This window comes from Taeniopygia guttata, chromosome Z, assembly GCF_048771995.1.
Source record: "Taeniopygia guttata chromosome Z, bTaeGut7.mat, whole genome shotgun sequence".
Classification (NCBI taxonomy): Eukaryota; Metazoa; Chordata; class Aves; order Passeriformes; family Estrildidae; genus Taeniopygia; species Taeniopygia guttata.
This window is the reverse complement of record NC_133063.1, coordinates 56,012,518-56,033,234: the sequence shown is the minus strand read 5'-3', so window position 1 is coordinate 56,033,234 and position 20,717 is coordinate 56,012,518. Positions and strand designations below refer to the sequence as shown.

Below are 20,717 nucleotides of genomic sequence, written 5' to 3'. Positions count from 1 at the left end.
CTACAACTCCTTGGTTTTGTCACCTTGAGTAAGCACTATATCCTAGTGCATGACAGTCTTCATAAGACTAACAGCACAAGACAAAGCCTTCAGAGCAGTGTTCCTGTGCTTAGAAGGTGCTCCGAAACTTTAAAAAAGGCACCTATTCAGAGGTGATACATCCCCCAAATCTTTTATGTGTCCTATTTTGTAGCATCTGAATTTCTTCTGCCTGAGTCTATAACATGAAAATTCCTGTCTGGAGTCAGCTTGTAAACAGCATAAAGACAGGCAGTAGAGTTGCTATATATTGATGATTTTTTTTTTTTTTTTTTTTTTTTTTTTTGTGTGTGTGTGTGTGTGTGTTTTGCTGAAATTTCTGGCATTTGTGAGAGGATAGCAAATACTATGAATGGTATTGTGTTTATGGTAGGAAGTATCTATCAAGTAGGAAGACTTTATATCATTTCCTAGCTATGGTCAGAATTTCATTCCAATCTCTTCAGAATTGTTTTCCTCACACTCGGATCCCCTCAAAACAAACCCTGAAGGCACTGGTCTCCACAGATCAGAGACATTTTCCAGGCATTCACAGTTCTGTTTTGTTTCAAATTCTAAACAACTCTAATCTTACCAGTGTATCTATTTTCAGTGCATAAAAAAGGTATAATTGAGGGGAGTTCTTCTTGTAGTCAATGGAGAGAAATTGGTGCCAGGGAAGGTCAGTTTAAAATGCCTAAATCCAAAGGCTAAAACTAGACTGTAGAAATAATCTCAGTAAGTATTCTTTGCCTAATTTTTGACTAATCTGGATGATAGAGGTGTTTGGAGGATGTTGCACATTAAAAGCAGCATTTTTCCAGTAAAATAACATTTTCACTGTTTTTAATTATCAAGGTATAGCCTACATTTCTTACAGAAGTCCAGTAATTATTGTGGAAACTTATCTGACAAGTGGGAGATTTGGTGTAAATTATGGTTGTCAAATCTATTTTTTTAATGCAAAAAACAAAGGCGCGGTTGACTGTGTGTGAGTAAAAGCATCAGGGACATATAACCCTCTGCCCATGCTGAGCCCTGATGAGGTCAGAAGCTGCTAAAGAGCCTCTCAGCCCCAAACTGCAAAGGCAAGTCCAGATTGCAGGCAATTTTGGTGATTTGAAGAGAACACCAACAATTTTTAAATTCTCTCTGGAAAACTTTCTGGATGTACTTAACATCATGGGAGAGGTGGAGGAAGTTTCTTGTTGATGTAGCCCAGTGTCTGGGGTCAGAGCTAGAGGCATGCAGAACGTCTTGCTCTCTTTGGTAATCAGTGTGATTCTGGAGACCAGAAAATACATTTTCCTGGAAATCTGGCCAGTAAGCAAGGAAAAGTACGGTGTAAATTGCTTTAAGATTAAAGAATTAGGCTTTTGAAAAAAAAATCACTTAGTAAAAAAAAGAAGCTTTTCTTTTTTTCTTCCTAAACAGAACTCTGAGCCTCTCAACAGATTCACAGCAATGTAGCTGTATCTTGTGTGACTATGGTAGACTATAAAAGACAAAAATAAAATGAAATAAACAGGGAAAAAAAAAAAGAAAACAACTGTGCAGGAAAGGAGGAAATTGAAGCCTAGCTCATATTTTTGAGGCATCCCTAATGGCGAAGATAATTATTTGAATCCTTTCACTGTTTGGTCAACCAAAACTGGCTCAGAAAATAGCATGGGAGGATTTTTTCCTAGATGCATTCCTATTTCAAGGTAAATAGATTAAACATTGCTGATAAAATCTTTCCAATAAACTAACAGTAAAGAAACCACTACAAAAGGAATCAAAAGCCATGGACTATGTTGAGGAAGCAACACAGACTTTATGTACTCTTCCAGAAGAGTCTGCTTGCTTAGACACAAATCCTCACAGTTTGCATTCATGACATACCTCATGGACAATGGGGAGATAACAAAACCTGTTTTAGATAGCAGAAGTTAATACAAAAGCACTACATCATCGTTAAATTTGCAGTTCCACATATTTAAGTCATGAATTCCATATAGCTTAAGTCATAAATTAGTCCACATAGCACTTAGATCGCATTATACATGTAAGGAAAATAAGAAAAACTATGCAAAAACTTCCAATGCAGATTGAATTACATTGGCTGGGCTTTGTAAAAGTCAGTTTCTAATGCCAAACCTCTTTTTACTGGGGTAGTTACCATTAAAAAAAACATAGCTTTCTCCCATTCCTCCCCTAAAGCCAGCCCAAAGTGGTTTTGCATCACTCATATGTATGTGGCATTTTTCGTAAAAAGAATATAAAAACAATTAGTATGATTGATAAGGATAGACATTATTAGAATCCTCTATGTCTCATTAACTTACTGTACTTCATGGCACAGCAGTTATGTTTTCTATGAACTTTTACTTTAATTTAAACCTGCTGGGGTTTTTCTTAAGTTTGTGTCTTAAAATTCTTTGAAGCCGTTCTCAAGTTTCTTCAGAGACTAATTCTTACTTTGTAAATCACATATGACTCTGATCCTATCTTGCACTTAAACAACCTTCATTTTTCTGAGTTCAGGAATGGATGGGTAGTCAAGAAAACACAAATAGCTATCTGTGACAACATTTCTCAAAGAAGTGAGAGCAATAGCTGTACTTTTGAACTTTTGACAAAAAATTTCAAAGGACTAATTCCAAAATATTCTGCCCATCTGTATTATTCACAAAGATCATCATATAAGTGTGCATCCATCAGTATTCTGTAAGCACTTAGGGTTTAAAAATTTTCTTGTTAATCAATGACACATGAACATGGTAATTTGAACCTTTTGATCATGTTTTCACTAAACACATGGAAATCTTAGGGTGTTCATAGATATGGCAGAGAATCACATTGTTCCTTTTAAAGATAATGGGAGTTGAAAGTATTTAGCTTCTCAGATGCCATATCCAAAGGCATCCCACACCAAATCAGAACCTCATGCACTTTGAAAAAGTTGTTAAATAAGCATTAGGAACCTGACATAAAGATTCATCTTTATTTCAGAGCTCCAATGGTGAATTTTTAAAATGCCCTGAAAGGTCATTTTTGATCTGTACTTCTCTAAAATTATACCTTGCTTTGTCTAGCAGCCTTTAGCAGAATACATTAGACTGATAGCCACCCTTGACACAAAAATGGACCTAGAGATGACACTATAATGTAATTTTTCAATTTTCCTCCTATTTTCTCCTTTGATTTCTTTGTGCTAACACTACAGAAATTAGACTATCTTGCTACATTCGATCATCTCATCTTCTAGTTCTGGCATGAAAAAGCAGAGTTTAGAAAAATGGGAGTGAATAATCCCATAAAAACGCACTGCACTGTTTCAGAACCTCTACAAGGTACTATTTTGTTTAACCATGGACTATGGTTTTATATTGATTTTTTTCCCCCATCATTAGAGAAGTCTCTAAGACCTCTCTAAATGTTTATTCATCTACTACTGGGTTGCAGTGAATACAGACAAGCAATGGAAGCAGAAAAGGTATAGCTTGATATATACTTTTTATGTATTCCTTTAAATTTATGTTGCCCCCAAAGGAGAATCATTATGATAATCTTAGAGACAGCTGGATACTCCACTCAGATTCAGATCTTGCTATGAGTAATCTTCACTTAAATGAGTGCATTTATAGGTACATTACAGACAATTTATCATCTCAGAAATCAATGAAGGAAACTACAAAAGAAGCTAAAGCAATTTATTCCTGCCCATTCTCATAATATATTTTTACTAAAATAAATCAAATAAAAATTGTCAGTTATGGTCAGCAGGAACTTGTTAAAGGCTTAAGCATTTTTGAAACTGAATTTGCCTTCATTCAATGAAACTGAATGTAAGAGGTCAGTAAATGGCTTATATTCAGATTTAGGAAAAAAAAAAAAGTGTTGTTTTCAAAATTATTAAAGGCTTTGCGCTTTCCTAGAACTCTTTCTGGAACAACAAGAGGTCACTTAAGGTGATTGTTCATTTTATTCTCATCTCTTTGCAGCTGCATGAGAGTGGTAACATTAGGATACCTCCTACTTCTTCATTCCCAAAATCTCAGAGGAAAGACCTATGCCCTTCAGATTTAACCAAACCAACTTTCCTGGAGAGGTCTGGAAGGATTAGGGGGATTAAGAAAGAAAATGGGATTATGGTTTAATGACTGGACATATGGGTATGGAGACTGTTCTAATGCAGCAGTCTGAGAGCTCCCTGCCAGCCTGCTGCACTGTACCTCCTGGTCATTCAGCTGGGCCAGCATGCTGCTGTCTGCCTGATGGGGCTCAGAGTGCTGGGGACATCATTGCACTCAAACATGCCTCTCAGAGACTAAATATCTGGTTTAAAATATTCCTTAAATTTCTACACACGTGTGGTTTTTTTTTGTTTGCCTTTTTTTTTTTAAATTCAAATTGTATTTATTTATTTTGTTTGCTTTTTTTTTTTTAATTCAAAATTCTTAAAATTATTTTGATGGCAAGGTTGATAACTCTGATTTCTCAGTGCAGATGCTGAATAGATACTGCATCTCCTTTCCTTCTCCTGTGTAAAGGAGAAATTGCAAAGAATACTGACCCTATGATAAATTTCATCCCATAAATTCAATTTTTAATAGGTGTACTGTATCCAGCTTGTTGTCCAAGACAATTCATGTAAGCAGTGTTTGAGTCAAATGCAGTCAGAACACACTGATAGTATTCAGAAAAGTCAGGTGAGGCTTCATAGGATTAAACCCACTAGGCTATAATACACTCTCATAACCAGCTCTTTATGAGCTCTTAGTTCTGAATGCATGGTTATCAGCTTCCAGTTTGCAGCTCATCCTTCTATGTGCCCTTAATAAGTACTATAAAATACTCCAGCACAAAGGGAGAAGCTTTCCTTGACTTGTGGATAGCACAGGGTTAGAAACCACCTTTACCTAAAACTGTGGAGAGCATTGCTTTCAATCATGCCTCACATGAGACTGCAATGGAGCTGTTGTGTACAGCAACCAGGTTATGCAAGAGCACCCCCTGGATAAAGAAAAAAGTGAAATAATTTCCTCCTCGTCATCTGTACGGATTATTTTGGCAAATTCATTGCATTACTTTGAATTGGCTTCTTTCACAGAATTGTTTTGTTTTTCCTGAGAACCAAGTTTCAGCGTGTGTACGTGTGTTGAGGGGCAGACGGGAAAAGAGGAAAGGTGCTTTGCTGCTCATGTTCACTGCACACAGAGACATGATAGCCATTGTACAAAGTTTAACAGAAAATAGTCTGGGTGTGGTGCTACACACAGAGAACAAAGAGGATAAACCTACCCCCACATGGGGAAGTTTCCCAGCCTTACTTTTCTGAAATACTGATGTCTTTGAAGGCTTCTAGCTGCTGTAATTGGCAACATCCACAATAGCATAGTCAATACAGACATGGAATAATCATTGTTTAGTTGTTTGCATGCACCACAGCTCAGTTTTGACCCACACCAGCTTGTGTCCTCACAGACACCAGGCACAGTTCAAGGGTTGGCAAGGACCACAGATGGTTCCCACTGAGTTGCAGGGACACAGCTGCTCTTTTTAAGGAAAGAAAATTTAATCACAAGCTGGGCCATACTTCTTACTCTTGGGCTGGAGAAAGACTTCCAAGACATTCTAGATAATTATCATCATTTTACAGAATAAAGTAACATACCCTATTGATAAAGTGCTAATCTACCAGCTAAGAGGTTTGGGTTCATAACTCTGCAGTGCAAAGAACTGCTAAGTTCTCAAATACGTTCCAAGAAAATTAAGGTATTTAGTCATATTTTCATATCTCTATATATCCATCCATGGAAAGCAAAGTGGGGAATATAGCGATTTCATATGCCAATGAGCAGAAACATTAATAGTGCAATGTACCAAAATCCTGTGGTGATGGAGACCATAATACTTCAAAAGGCAGAAGTAGTGTGCAGGGAGAAGATTATTCTTTAACCTTGTTTCCCATCTCCTCATGTCCTAAGTATGTTTATCTGCCTATTCCTTTGAGAATTCATTAAACATATACTTCTGAGGATGCAGACCATGCAACCAATGCAGCATGAAAAGCATAGAACACTAATCTTGTTTAAATACATATCTTGTCAGGTATTCAAATGTTTTACTAATTGCATTGATTGAAATATCACTGTGTGAAAAGTACAATTTTAGAGGAGAAAAGAAGAAAATTACTGTATATATTTTTAACATTTTTAGTTATAACATGCCTTAATTTAAATGGGAAGGTGAGGACTTTCTTCCCTGGCACATATATTAAACTCTAGCGACTTTCTTCCCTGGCATGTATATTAAAGTCTAGCAAGTAAACAGTTTAAACTAAGCTCATCTGGATTACTTACAAAGTTGCCTCAGCATCTTTATGTATCTCTGTCTTTGGCAGCTCAGCATTGCATAGACATTGAACTACACAGGACCAGCATTTCATTGTAGTCCACATAATTGGTTTGTTTTCTTCTGCTTTGTTTGTTTCGTCAATTGATACATATAAATAAACATAAAGGTATCAGTAACCTTCTTGAACACGTTTATCTTGCAGCTGTGAAATATAACCTTAGAGGTAGTTTCTCATTTCTCAGATGTGAGGGATATGACCACACTTGCAACTTTTATATCCTTGCATCATGTATGTTCTTGATACCTCAATAAAGTCACCAAAAAAAGTATTTGTCTTGTAAGGCGTAGATGGAATCACCAGATACCAACATACATTTCCTAATTAGGGATGCTCTATGATTAAAACAGAATAATATAGAAATAGACTTAAAATAAAATTTGAAAGAACGGTTGAAAACAGTCTGTTGAAAACTGAGATTTGTGTTTGAAAGTTATTATCTAGTATCATATCCAATAACCATACCTCTGTAGGCCCACAATGGAGATGTATATAGTGGAAGTATAAGACTTTACAACCACCATTTCTAAGTGAAAATAAGGCTGATTCTGAATTAGGCGTTATTGGAAATGTAGCAATTGTGGTTACCAGGTGCTACTCTGGTACTCAGATAAAGTTTGTTGCCATTCTGTTCCCATGTTTTTATTTTCTTGGCCTTAATTATCCTTTCTCTTTGTTGGCTTAGCTATGGTGCCTCAGAGAGGACTCCATGTGCACTAGCAGTAAAACTAGTGATTGCACACTTATTAATGACTTTCAAACAATACAGAAATCAGAATTCTCTCAAAATCTTGAAATGCATTCTAAGTACCTCCAATACTATTTTTAAGAATTGTCTATAATAAGCATAAGTTCAAGAGCTTTTTAACTCTTTTAAATATCTTTGATTTAATAAATCACAACAGACCTGTTTTATATAATACATACAATACTACATGAGATATAACTTCAGAATTTAGTATTTGCCTTGTTTTACTTATACACAGTCCTCACATACAGGATCTACCTTTCTGTCTCAGTATGCTCTTCTTTAAAATGCATGGTTAATGTAGAGAATAAGGTCACATCCAGATATTTCTTTCTCTGTACTGGCATTCTCAAGCATCTGTTATTTCACTTTCCAACATCTCTGACATTTGCTCCTGCATGTAACAGTCCCACTACAGTTTTTTTGCATTCAGTGCATCTCTCTCTTTCCAGAACAAAATTTCCTGCTGATTCGTGCTTACTGGTAGTCTGAATAAAACAAAATATTTTTTTGTTTGTTTGTTTAAAAGTTACAGAGGTGAAGTAATTTTTAGGGTGGCGAGTATGTAAGAGGTTGCTTTTTATAGCTTACCACAGAGGGGATAATATATTTGACTGCAGATGCTGTAAATCACAGACGTAGAGTTACAAATGCTTACACTTTTATTTGACAGCAGCTGGCAAAAGTGTCTAACACAAACAGATCTTCTAGTCCAGCCCACAAATTTTCCTTTGAGTACTGTCATACTGTAGAAATTTTTGCTATATTGCCATGCATGCATAATGACAATCATAGACACATTAAGACCTGTTGTGTGGCCAATGGACAGATCACAGCTCACTTGCTGTGGATAATTTGGATGAAATTTCTTGCTTGATAGTAAGACACTTACATAGGCAGGCTACTTACCAAAAAGAAATAATATGTTCTTATTTTTCTTTGGATAAACAGACCTACTGGTTCACAAATCAATATAAACCAATTTAATCACAGTAATGCTAGGAGAAATCTCTGTAAGTTTAGATCTCCATTGCTTCAGGTGTATGGGGACATGTCACAGTAACATGAATTTTCTCAAGGACATTCGCACTGCCTGTCATGTTTGCTCTCACAAAATTCTGAAGAGGTATTATACTCTCTCGGAATAACTCAAAAATGTAATGTCTGTGCTTGTCTTTGGCTTCAGTATCGCAGTACGTGTATTTATTCATTTAGCATTCTGCTAAAACTTCCTCATACAAAAATAATTCACAACTGAAATGCCTCTTTCTGGTCAAGGTTTCCTCATCCTGAATTCATGCTTAGTCTCTCCACTCCACATTCATAAATAGTTTGAGAAACTTCAAGCATCTGAGGTCATTGTGCTTCACACAATTGTTCTTTGTTGCACTCTGTGAAGGAGATTACATGAGGGCAAGCTGGAATTCCTGGATACCATATTTCTCACTATTGAAGGGCTATCTCCTTGAATAAAAAAAGCAATAAGGCTATCTGAAGTGACCTTGGCAATTGTTAATGTAATTTATGACACAGTACAACTAGATGAGAGTTCAAATCAAGCATAGGGATCACTTTTAAGTCTGATAATGTCTCTGAACTGAGAAAAAATTGCTAGAAGAATACATTTTCTGAAATATAGCTCTATGCATCAAACAATGTATTTGATTAGTATTTTCCTGCAATTTAACCCTGTCTGTTACAGCACTGGGTTGTTATCAATTGCTGAGCTGTTAATCCCTGTGAGTATATTAAAATTAAACATATGTAATGGAAGAATATTGCTGCTCAGTAAGGGTAATTCTTAGTAAGTAAAGCCAAAAAGTAAGTGCAAAAAATCTCATTATTGCTAAATGAATATTGCTAATGCTGCTACTTACTGGTACATAATGGATAAAGTATTTAACAAAATTAATAATAATCATCATCATCATCCTCATCAACAACAACAACAACAATAACAAATAACAAAAATTGTAGCGTGGGCCGGTCCGCTCCGACTGGGTCGGGGACTTCGGGCACGCTACGATGGTAATAATGAGAGTCTTCCACCAGGCGGGGTCTCTCAGGCGGCTTTATTCCGAGGGTTTATCGAGGGAAGGCGAGGGAGGGTGAAGGGAAGCAACCACTCAGAGGGCGAGCCAGCTCTGAGAGCCCCGAACCAGGGCGGGGCAGGGTATATAACAGTTACAGGGGAGGAGGGTCAAGGGGTAGAGCATCCAACCGGGTGAGGGTATGAGGGTGGAGTCAACGGAGAGTGACATGGCAACGGCCAACCGGGATAAAGGAAAGGAGTGGTTTCGAGGGAGGAACCAATGGGGGTACAAAGAACTTAGAACTTTCCAGAACGAAGGGAAGGGGTACAAAATGATTGACATAACTTGGGGGAAGGGAGAACAGATGACAGGCAACTTGGGAGGCGGGAAAGCTACACATCTGTGGCCTCCCATGGCAATGCAGGGAGGTCACTAGCCACACCCCCTCCCACATCTCCCCCGTCTTTATTAACTAAATAAGCAGTCCCAAAAGTCTTAACTAAATATTGTTTAAAGATAGCTAAAGCGACAAAAATAAGGAAAATAATAACTAAAATCCAGATAAGTCCTTTAACGATGGGGGCTGCCCATCCGGGGATGCCCCACTGCGAGAATGTCTTGTCTATAGGGTCAGCAGCCGATGGGTTCTCAGTCTTTAAGTCTTTTACTTGCTCTTTTATCTGTTGGATGTGGGCCTGGATGGATTTGCTTCTTGATGACAGATTGAAGCAGCACAGCCCGTCAAAGTCCTCGCAGCTGTGGCCATGGGCTAAGAGTAAAAAGTCTATCGCAGCCCGATTTTGTAGGGTTGCGTGCCTGGTGGTCTGCTCGTCCGCCAGGAGGTCTGAGAGGGCGGCCGACGTAGCGTTGGCATTCTTGTTTACCCAGCACTCCAGGTGAGAAAGCTCACCAAGGGCTTTTGCTGCTGCGTACCATGGAAGGAATATGGACGCAGCGATTCTCTTTGTCTTGCCCCAATTGTATAATTGTGAATCGCAATTTGAGTCGAATTGGTCGTATGAACGTTTCTTGCGAGCCAATTGTTTTTCCTTCCTCCATTCTAAAATCTGGGTTTTATTTGGAGTGAGAGTCGCAAGCTTGCCAAGGCTACATGGTCCTCCCTGGAGCCGAGATGGAATGCCTGACCATACTCTGTCTCCACAGATAAGAAACATCCCCTTGGGCAACACCTTAGGACGTGTGGAAGAAACCGAAACTACCTGGCTGGTGTAATTGCACCAGGTTTGGCTATTATATTTTTTGCTTAAAGGTGTTACATCCTTTCTGTATGTATTCTTGGCCAAGTCAAGTCCATGCCAATTCTGACTTGGCCTTCTATAGTAAAATTTTACGCAGTATTCTGCGTGAGAGGACCCCAGCAGGTCCAATTCTTGGGGTTCCTCTTTACTGTTTGATAGAATTTTTGTCCACTCGTCCCAAGTGTCGACCGGGTTAGGTCTCTTACCCGTGGTTCGGAGTAGGTCTGAGTTGAACACTGGCCAATCATCGGCAACCAGGGGAACCCCCACCAGGCATGTGGACAAGGGGTTGTCCACACTGCCCATGGCCAAACATAGATTGTCCTGCTGCAAGGACTTGGCGAGCGTGACCCACACGTTTTCTTTCGGCTGCTGAACAATCCAGCCGTCCGCCGCTTGTAGCCACAGGATGACAAAGGCCACGGCGACGGCCAGCTGGGTGCAGTGGGGCGATTCCTGATGTTTCTCCCGGATTGGTGACATGTGGGCAGCCATCCTTATTCTAATAACACAAGGGACAAACGTAAATAACAGAAAAGGTTTGGTTCCCTCCCCTCCCAGCTCCCCCTTTCGGGTTAAAAAAAAAAAGGATAATTTAGGGCACAGGGGCATAGGGAAAGCGGGTAAGGTAAGGGGGTAAGGGAAAGGTAACTGGAGGGGAAGGGGTATTTTGAAATGTCGAGTCCGGTGGGTGGTACAGTCTGGTGATGAGGACTCGGGACACCAAGTTGGGACGGTTCCCGGTCCTCTTCTTCTTTCTTCTTCTCCATGCGACTGCGTCATCCGGTGTCGTGGGGGACGCAGCCTGTGGATTCGGTGGCGACGGTGGTTCTGCAGCTGGGGCATCTTCGAGGAATGGCTTCACATATTTCCCCGGAATCCACTTTGGGCCCTGAGCTGTTGAAATACAGGCATACCCTCTCCCCCAGGTTATTAAGGGAAAGGGCCCTGTGATGGCTCGGGATTCCGGGTCCCGGACAAGGACCGGTGGGCGCTCCTTCAAAAGTGCTCGCGTGGTGTTCGTAAAGTGCCTGATGACGGGCGGGTCTGGCTCACGGTCGGTGCAATTTAAGAAATTCAGTACATAAAGTGCTTTACAAAGGCGCTCGACCGGAGTCATCGCCAGCGCCGCATCATGCTGCTGATCGAGCAATCTTTTGAGTTCTTTGTGGGAGCGCTCCACTATGGCCTGCCCTGTGGGATTATGTGGAATTCCGGTGGTATGTTTGATACCCCATTGCTGCAGAAACAGTTCGAATTGTTTCGAGGTGAGTCCCGGGCCGTTGTCGGTCTTAATTGCCTTCGGGACTCCCAGTGTCGCGAATGCCATGAATAAGTGTTTTTTCGCATCTTTCGTCTTCTCTCCAGTATGGAGAGAGGCGAAGATGGCACCTGAAAATGTGTCAACTGACACATGTATGTATTTGAGACGGCCAAAAGCATTGTAGTGTGTCACATCCATCTGCCACAGCTCCAAAGCTCCCAGTCCCCGGGGATTAACCCCTGACGCTACTGGTGGAAGGGCGAGGGACTGACAGCTGGGGCAAGTGGCGAGGATGGCCTTGGCCTGTTCCTTTGAAATTTTGAATTGCCTGGCAAGGGCAGGAGCGTTCTGGTGGAAAAACGCATGGCTGAGCCTTGCCTGTGCAAAGATGTCTGGGACGGTATTAGTAATTGCATGTACAGAAGAAGAGGTGGTGGCGATAACCGCTGCTAAATGGTCTGCCCTCCGGTTACCCTCAGCGATGGCTCCTGGCAGGTCTGTGTGCGCCCGGACGTGCATTATGTGATAGGGTTGCTCGCGGTGGGAGATCAGCCAAATTAATTCCGTGAGCAACCCGAACAGTTTTTTGTTTTGAATTTCTTTGAGCATGGCATGTTCTGCCCGCTCTGCTATCCCGGCTACGTATGCCGAATCAGTGACCAGATTGAAAGGTTGTTGGAATTTTTTGAATGCTCTCACGACCGCAGCAAGTTCTGCGATCTGGGGGGAACCCTCAACGATTTGGATGTCAGACTCCCACTTCTGACTCTCCGGGTCCTTCCAAGTGATCACTGATTTGTGGGATTTTCCCGATCCATCAGTGAACACTGTGAGAGCATCTTTAATTGGTGTTTTACTTTTGTAAGATTTTGGGGCCAAATAGAAGGTATCTTTAAACAGTTTATGTTTAGGATAATGTATGGAGATTTGGCCAGGATAGCTGTCTAAGGAAATTTGGAGGTTTTCATTCGTTTGCAGAAGAGACTCCAATTGTTCCAGATTTAAAGGGACATAAATGCACGCCGGATCGCACCCTGCGAGGGTCCGGAGGCGTTGCCTGCCTTTAATGATGAGTTTGGCCATCAATTCAGCGGGTGTGGAGATGGTCTTTGGGGGCTGGTGCGGAAGGAACAGCCACTCGATGATAAGGAGTGGGTCCTTACGCCCAGCATCCCACTGAAACAGCAACCCATGGAAGTTTGGGCACTTACCCAAGATGGCAAGGGTAATGGGAAGGACCCGGTCCACACGGTGCGCCTGGCGGGATCTGATGGCCTCCGCAACTCTCTCCAGGGCTCCCTTCGCGGCAGGTGTCAGCTCGCGTGGAGAAGCCAGGTCGCCGTCTCCTCGCAGGAGTTCGAAGAGGGGCGCCAACTCCTCCGTGGTGAGTCCCAGGAGAGGTCGGATCCACGTGATGGTGCCGCAGATCTGTTGCAGATCCCGCAGGGTCCGTGGGTCGTCTTTGATGGTCACAGACTGGGGCGCGACGGTCCTTCCTGTGATGGTGATGCCCAAGTACTTCCATGGGGCGGAGAGCTGGATCTTCTCCTCCGCAATCTGGAAACCCGCATCCTTGATGGCTTTTATTGTCTTATTAAGTGCTGCGCGGAGGTAGGTGGTCGTCTCCGCGCAGACAAGAACATCGTCCATGTAATGTAGAATGATGGCTTCAGGGAAAAGCCGGCGGACTGGCGAAAGAACCTGTGCTACAAAGGTCTGGCAGAGCACTGGAGAATTTTTCATTCCCTGGGGCAAGGTGGTCCATTGATACCTTTTATAAGGTTCCGCCCGATTAATTGATGGAACGGAAAAGGCGAACCTGGGGGCATCTCCAGGATACAGGGGGATGTTAAAAAAGCAGTCCTTGATGTCAATGACTGCGAGCTGCCAATCCCGGGGAAGCATGGAGGGTGAGGGAAGCCCAGGCTGGAGGGGGCCCATGTCTTCAATGACATCATTTACCCTGCGGAGGTCCTGGAGCAGGCGCCACTTGTCTTTGCCTGGTTTTTTAATTACAAAGACAGGGGTGTTCCAAGGGCTGGTGGAGGGTATTAAATGCCCAAGGCGCACCTGCTCTTCTACAAGTTCGTTGAGCGCATTTAATTTTTCCTCCACAAGGGGCCACTGATCCACCCACACCGGAACATCGGTCTTCCAATTCAACGGTGGGGAGGTGCGCTCCGCAGTGGCCCACACCAAAAATCCCACGCAGGGCTAGGGATGTCAAGGCGGGCACCCCACTGGGACAATACGTCCCTGCCTAATAGCATGATGTTGGAAGATACCACAAACGGTCGAATTGTGGCTATTTGTCCCTCAGGACCCTCCACACTTACCAGGCGTCGGCTGCGCATGGAGTTGACAGCTCCGCCCACTCCGGAGATTGTGCCACAAGGGGGCACCAACTCCCAGTCGCGGGGCCACTTTGCCTTGGGAATGATGGTGACATCCGCCCCAGTGTCTGCCATTAGGTCCATCGCCACCGACTTTCCCTGCAAAGAAAGCACAGTCCGAATTATAGGTCTTTCTTTAGTTACATTTTGAGTCAGAAAAACATGAATGTCCTGTCCAGAGTTCCGTTCAGAGAGGTCGTTTGAGTCCAGCAGATAGAGCAGGGCGAAAGGGAGTCCTCTGCCCAAGGTGTAGGGGGGCTCATGGCAGGTGACCGAGACCGTTACCTCGGACCCCGGTGGGACACACACCACTTCAGGGATGATGGAGATCCTGTCGGGTGTGTGCCTTGCGTCTCCGACGATGAGGACGGTCGTCTCGCCCTGGCAGTGAGGGGGCTCCAGGAACCCCGCGGGGACTCTCACCAGGTCCTCATCCTGGAAGGTGACAGTCATGGAGCTCTTGAGGACCCGGCGGCGGCCAGGATCTAAGTTGGCCGTTCTTCGGAGGAGGCGAAGTCCGTCGTCGGTGCTCCGCCAATCCTCCGAAACTGTCCCCTGGGCCATTGGTCCTCCCGGATAGTAGGGAGGCTCGGGCGCTGAGAAGGGCCATTTGTTGTCCTCACGCGGCCCCTCCTCGCGCTCCGCGGCCCGTTTCCCGCCGGCTGGTATGGCGGGAAAGAGTTCCTGGGTGGGGGTCTTGGGGAAGGCATATACGGGTTGTAAAACTGCTCCGGGGGCCAGTGTGGACAGTTCGCTTGTATGTGGCCCATCTGGCCACACCCGAAGCAGCGCACAGTGTTCATATTTAACATTGCCTCCCCCACCCCTTTACTCACTGCCATTGCGACCGTTACCTCTGTAGATGTTGCTTTGACGCATGCCTCCACCATCTGGGAGATGGTGGGCTCGGGGTCTTGCGGTAACGCCCTTAAGATCTTCTTGGTCTCCGCAGAGGCGTTGGTCACTGCCATCTTTCGGAGGAGCTCTTCCCTCGCCGCAGGGTGCTCTATCTGTTTCTCTATGGCCTCTCTGAGGCGGTCGACAAATTTGATAAATGACTCGTCCGGTCCTTGGAGAATGGTGGAAAAACTTTGGGAGGGAGTTCTGCCGTCCGGTATTTTCAGTAGCGCGGCACGGCCAGCCTCTCTGATGTCATCGAGGAGCGCAATTGGTAGTTGGATTTGGTCCTCTGGCTGACCGAACTCTCCATCTCCCGCAACAGCCTCCATTACTTCATCACCCGTGCCCAGGGTCGCTGCTAGGTTGTGCTTTACTATGAGAGGTTTCAGCAGCTTTTTCCACTGAACCTCCCAAAGCAGCAGTTCCGTGGGGGACAACAGGGATTTGGCAATGTACTTGATATCATGCTGTACCAGTGTCCGTCCGGAAAAAGTAAGGTCCAGTACATTTTTAAAGAATGGCGACTCGCGGCCATAGTCCTTTGCCGCTTTCCTCAGCTCCTTCACCTCAGCGTATGGCACTTGCTCCCACCGGGGCCGCTTTCCCCTCTCCCTTATCACCGGTGCCGCAAAAGGCCCAAGGTCACGGGCGAGGTCTAAGTCCCCGTCCTCGATGGCCGCTGCCCGTATCTTAGCCCACCCGCCTCCCGACCTAGGTGTGGGCCGGGGGCTGTCCCTGTCCTCATCCTCTTTGGAGGATGAGGCAGGACGGGTGAGGGCCTTGAACCTCTCCCTGACCGTTGGGCTCCGGTGGCGTGGAGCCCCGCAGGCCAAGATGGCCTGCTTCCGGCCAGGCCTACTTCCGGTTCCGGTAGCGTGGGAACCGGAAGTGGCTGGAGAGGGGGAGGCGGGACTAGGCCCACCTCCCGGGGCGGGGCTTTCCGGCAGGGAGTTCCCACCCACAGGGGCGTGGCCTTCCTGTAGGCCGGTCCCTCCCACCGGGGGCCCACCCAGGGGCGCGGTCAAGGGGACGGAAGGGGCGGGTCCCGACGATGACACCATCGACGCATCTGATGGGGCGGGACCCGACGCAGGGGCGGCACTCGACGGAGGAGGGGTCAATGGGGAAATGGCGGGAACCCGAGGGGAGTAGGGAGGAGCTGGGACGCCATTTTGTGGCGCTTCTGATGCCAGCTCGGCCATGCGGCCGGCGCCATTTTGTGATGTATGCTGGCACAGATTAGGAATTGAACAGCAAGGTTTTAAACTGGGGACAGGGGTCTGAGGGTCTTGGGACGAGGAAAGGGTCGAACTGGGGTGGCCAGTCCCAGGTCGAAAAGAGGACAGGATGGGACGGGGAGCAGCAGGGAGACGGTGGCAACCCTGTGCCGGACTTTGGCAGGGTCTGCTGCCCGACCCACCCTTAGGGGAAAAAGGGTTAGGAGTGGGGGGGACGGAATGAGGGTTAGGAAAACTGGGGGCCCAACTCTCCCGTTTTTGTTTAAATAACGTAAAAATAGAATGAAATAAAGGAAAGAAACGTCCCACTTTAAAATTCCCCTTAACTTGTAAATCGTATAATAAACGCCCAACTTTTCCCCAGAACTGAACCGAGTTAAAATCTTCCTGCGCAGTGTCAGGAAGGTGGTCAAAAATTAAGTTAATTAAGGCTTTTAAATCCCTTTTGTTAAAAGAAATATTTCCCAGAACGAGGGAGGACTTAACATGGGAATAAAAATCCCGCCGAGCCGGAGACATACGGTTTCCCATTATGTCAATACGGCTAAAAAAATTCCCCAAGGAGGCAAAGGAGAAACAGAAAAGAAAAGAGACGGGGTCAGGTGCCAGACGGGGCACGAAAAACTCACCACAAAGGACGCCCGTCGAAAAGAAGATAGCCTCAAAGGGGGGTGGAAGCGCTGCAGGTCCGGAGTGCGAGGGAGCTTCACCGAAGCTGCTGTTCCTGCTCCTCCGGGTGTCTGCAGCCCACGAGGCGAGGGGTCTTCAGAAAACGAAGCACCGTCGTCCGTGGAACCACGTCCGAACGGCGCTTGATTTCCTCGGGCAGCCGGCTCACGGAGTCGAAGCTGTCGAGGAGACGCTCTCCGCTTGACTCCGTGCAGGGGTCAGCGTGTTCGGGCGCCAGTTGTAGCGTGGGCCGGTCCGCTCCGACTGGGTCGGGGACTTCGGGCACGCTACGATGGTAATAATGAGAGTCTTCCACCAGGCGGGGTCTCTCAGGCGGCTTTATTCCGAGGGTTTATCGAGGGAAGGCGAGGGAGGGTGAAGGGAAGCAACCACTCAGAGGGCGAGCCAGCTCTGAGAGCCCCGAACCAGGGCGGGGCAGGGTATATAACAGTTACAGGGGAGGAGGGTCAAGGGGTAGAGCATCCAACCGGGTGAGGGTATGAGGGTGGAGTCAATGGAGAGTGACATGGCAACGGCCAACCGGGATAAAGGAAAGGAGTGGTTTCGAGGGAGGAACCAATGGGGGTACAAAGAACTTAGAACTTTCCAGAACGAAGGGAAGGGGTACAAAATGATTGACATAACTTGGGGGAAGGGAGAACAGATGACAGGCAACTTGGGAGGCGGGAAAGCTACACATCTGTGGCCTCCCATGGCAATGCAGGGAGGTCACTAGCCACACCCCCTCCCACAAAAAATAACAATAATAATAATTAATTTCTTAAATTTCTTTTCATGCCTTTTAGGATGATAAAAAGAAGACATGTAATGGTGTGCAAGAAAAAAACTCTGTCTCCCTCTTTTAAAAACCTTTTGATGCCATTCCTTAGTGAGAGGAACAGCTTCCAGGCTGTTAGATTTTGGAAAATAAGGCGGTGGATAGAGGAAGGAAACTATAAAAGCAGTGGAGAGGGCAAGCTGTCACAGAGACTCTACTTCATCCTGCATTTCAGAATTCTGTGGGAATAAATGTGTGTTGTGGCTGCCACTGGAAGACTTTCAGTTCAGCCTTTGCTTTATTAAAAAACCCAAAATTCTAAAGACTCAAAGTCAGAGCACACCACACTTCTGTGTGCAGAGTAGCCTGAGATTTGGACCTAAGCTAGTTTTAAATATGATTTTACTCTGTATTTTACATTATAGGGGAGAGTATGTCCACTTTAAGACCAAAATATATGACTGTGGACCAACAAATGCATAAAAGATGAAAATCTTCATTCCCCAAATATAATTTTGATAAGGAATTGAGCAGCTTCCTAGTGCCATGGTATCTTAGGTCTGGCAGGCACCACTTAGTCATTCTCAGCAGACAAGGTCCTCACTCAGGCCCAAAACCATAAATCCTCACTGATTGTGGAAGTCATAGTTTGCATTATCCTGTTTATGTTGGTACCCATAAGATATGATGGGAACTGTAGTGAAACTTGGTTTCTACCACTTGGTGTTTTACTGACAATGGATGGTAGTTTGGATGAAGCCTCAAGAGAATTCTGCATTTATATCCACACTTAGAAAAAATGAATGAGAAACAAAACTAGGCAATAGGCCGCTTTTGTATGTGTGAAGTATATTTGTGCAGAGCTGAAATTTGTAATAAAGACTTTTGTCAAATATATTTACAGGGAATTGGCCATAGTTTATACAGAAAGAGTACAAGATCTTTTTTCTGTGAATTATATCCTTGTGTTTCTGTTGTAAATAGTCATTATTTTAAATATACATTATATGTTTAACACACAACTTAGGCTGCATGCTGTTCTAAGAAACAGGAGGCACTTTCTTCTGGTCCTGAACTGAACTTGGTCCATCTCACCGAGTTCATGAAAATGGAGTCAGAAAAATGCTGTAACTTGTTACCTCAGCTTACCATACCTTTTCTATGACCCTAAATTACAACTGAGAAATATTTTTTTCAGCAGCTTTCAAATAAAAAATTAAAAGCCTATTCATTTCATATAAATGTTTTCAAAGTGACCTTTTTTTGATGTGAAAAACTACAATGTCAACAAATATAATTTAAAATTAGAAATTTTTTTTACTTTAATTGTATTTTGAAGCTATTACTTTTCTTTTATAACATAAAATGTACAACATGTAAAAAGCTGCATTTATCAAAATACATTATTTAAATTGAACAGAAACTGTCATATTTCTTTATTTATTTCGGTAGTTCACGGTGATGTTCAAACATTGGAAACTTTTGTAAAATATGATTCTTCAGTTAAAGAATTTGTCATGAGCACTGTGTTTCACAAGTGCTTGAAATTTTACTAGTTTCAACTGCAGTTAAGAGGAGAGAGGTACAACTATTGTCTTTTTTAATGAAGGTGTATTTCTTTATGGTCAGCAATATATAAAAAATATTTTGTGGATTTACTGTGTTTCATAAGATTACAGCTAGCTGTAGTGCTTCAGTAATGCATCTGCAGAGACCACGAGACACGTTGCTATTGGGTTAATGAGATCTCCCATGGATGCGTGGTCTGCAATCCAGCATCCACAGGAAGTGTAATGAAACCTGAATACATTGTAATTTACTGTATTTTCATCTCTTTCTAGTCTTTAAACAAAATATTTCCACAGTCACTATAATTTTGCGTCCTTCTAAGCCAAATAAATGGCAGAAGGAAGCAGCATCTCAAATCATCCGCTGTGAACCTAAGCACAATCAGCACATATGTGAAAGTGCACAAAATACAAAGCCCAAAAAAGTCTCAAGCCTTAAGCTTGAAGAGCTTTCAATAACCAGTGTAAACACAGACATCTAAAATACAATAAAGCATTCGCTGGAGTCAGCATCAACAAGGATTTGGTACAAATTACCTGCAAACTGATCAAGGGATAAATATCAACTGCTGGTGATGCTTGTAAATCCAGACTCCAGTTTACAAGCTAAAGAGGTACTTAAAGAGTTCAGAAAGGTCATGGATTTCAGTCTATTTTGATATTCACTTACAACGAATGTACCTCCCTGTTGTTTTTGGATTTCTGCCCAAGGAAGTGGGGGAGGAGTTTAACATGGCCAGAAAACTCAAAGACCTTCCCATCTACTAAGAAGGTCTATTGTATAAGACCTTCTTTTTAGTTATGAAATTCTATTGTCAAACATTTTTCTAGGTTTTCCAGTTTTCAACAACTATTCTCTTTTCCCTCTCCTTTGAAGAAAGATAACATCCTGTCCAGCCTCAAGCAGGGAACCCCCCTCTATGTGTGCGTGCATTTGAGCATGAATGCAGTCCTATTCTCAACCTTTGGCAAATAATAATGTGGATTTTTCAGCAATTATAATTGAATTTGAATGTAACTCTTTGACTCAGGTGGTAGTATTACCCAGGAATTTATCATGCACCCTTTTAGCAGAGGAGAAAACAGAGTAAAACACAAGTAACACACCCTAGTTAGAAAGAGGATAGAAGTAAGTGAAGTTATATGTACATATAAAGATCATATCTGCAATCAGTTTTTCTGTTGAAGTAGGCTCAAGAATTAAGAGGAAAGAAGTCCTAAGAATAATAAATCTACCTTCTTTCCAAATGAGACACTGATTTCCTCTCTGTTTCTTGTTTTCTGATTTTTCTTCCCTCCTATCATAGGTGATGTATCTTCTAAGGAAAATACTAAAATTGGTTTCGCTACAGATTCAGTGTCTTGATATTAGATGTCTTGCTCATATTTTATCAGATGTCAGTGTTTCAAATGTCCAGAGGCTGGAAGAATTTTGACAAAGTGTTTTGA

General features: G+C 43.5%; 1 protein-coding gene across 1 annotated transcript; it reads right to left on the bottom strand.

Moving 5' to 3' along the window:
• Positions 1-9,709: 9,709 nt before the first annotated feature.
• Positions 9,710-17,669, bottom strand: LOC140681998 (uncharacterized). Its single transcript, XM_072922835.1, has 3 exons — positions 16,883-17,669; positions 9,806-10,960; positions 9,710-9,719 (listed from the first exon to the last, which is right to left on the bottom strand). Exons 2-3 carry the CDS (start codon positions 10,951-10,953, stop codon positions 9,710-9,712), a joined length of 1,158 nt encoding a protein of 385 aa, XP_072778936.1. The 5' UTR covers positions 10,954-10,960; positions 16,883-17,669.
• Positions 17,670-20,717: the final 3,048 nt, after the last annotated feature.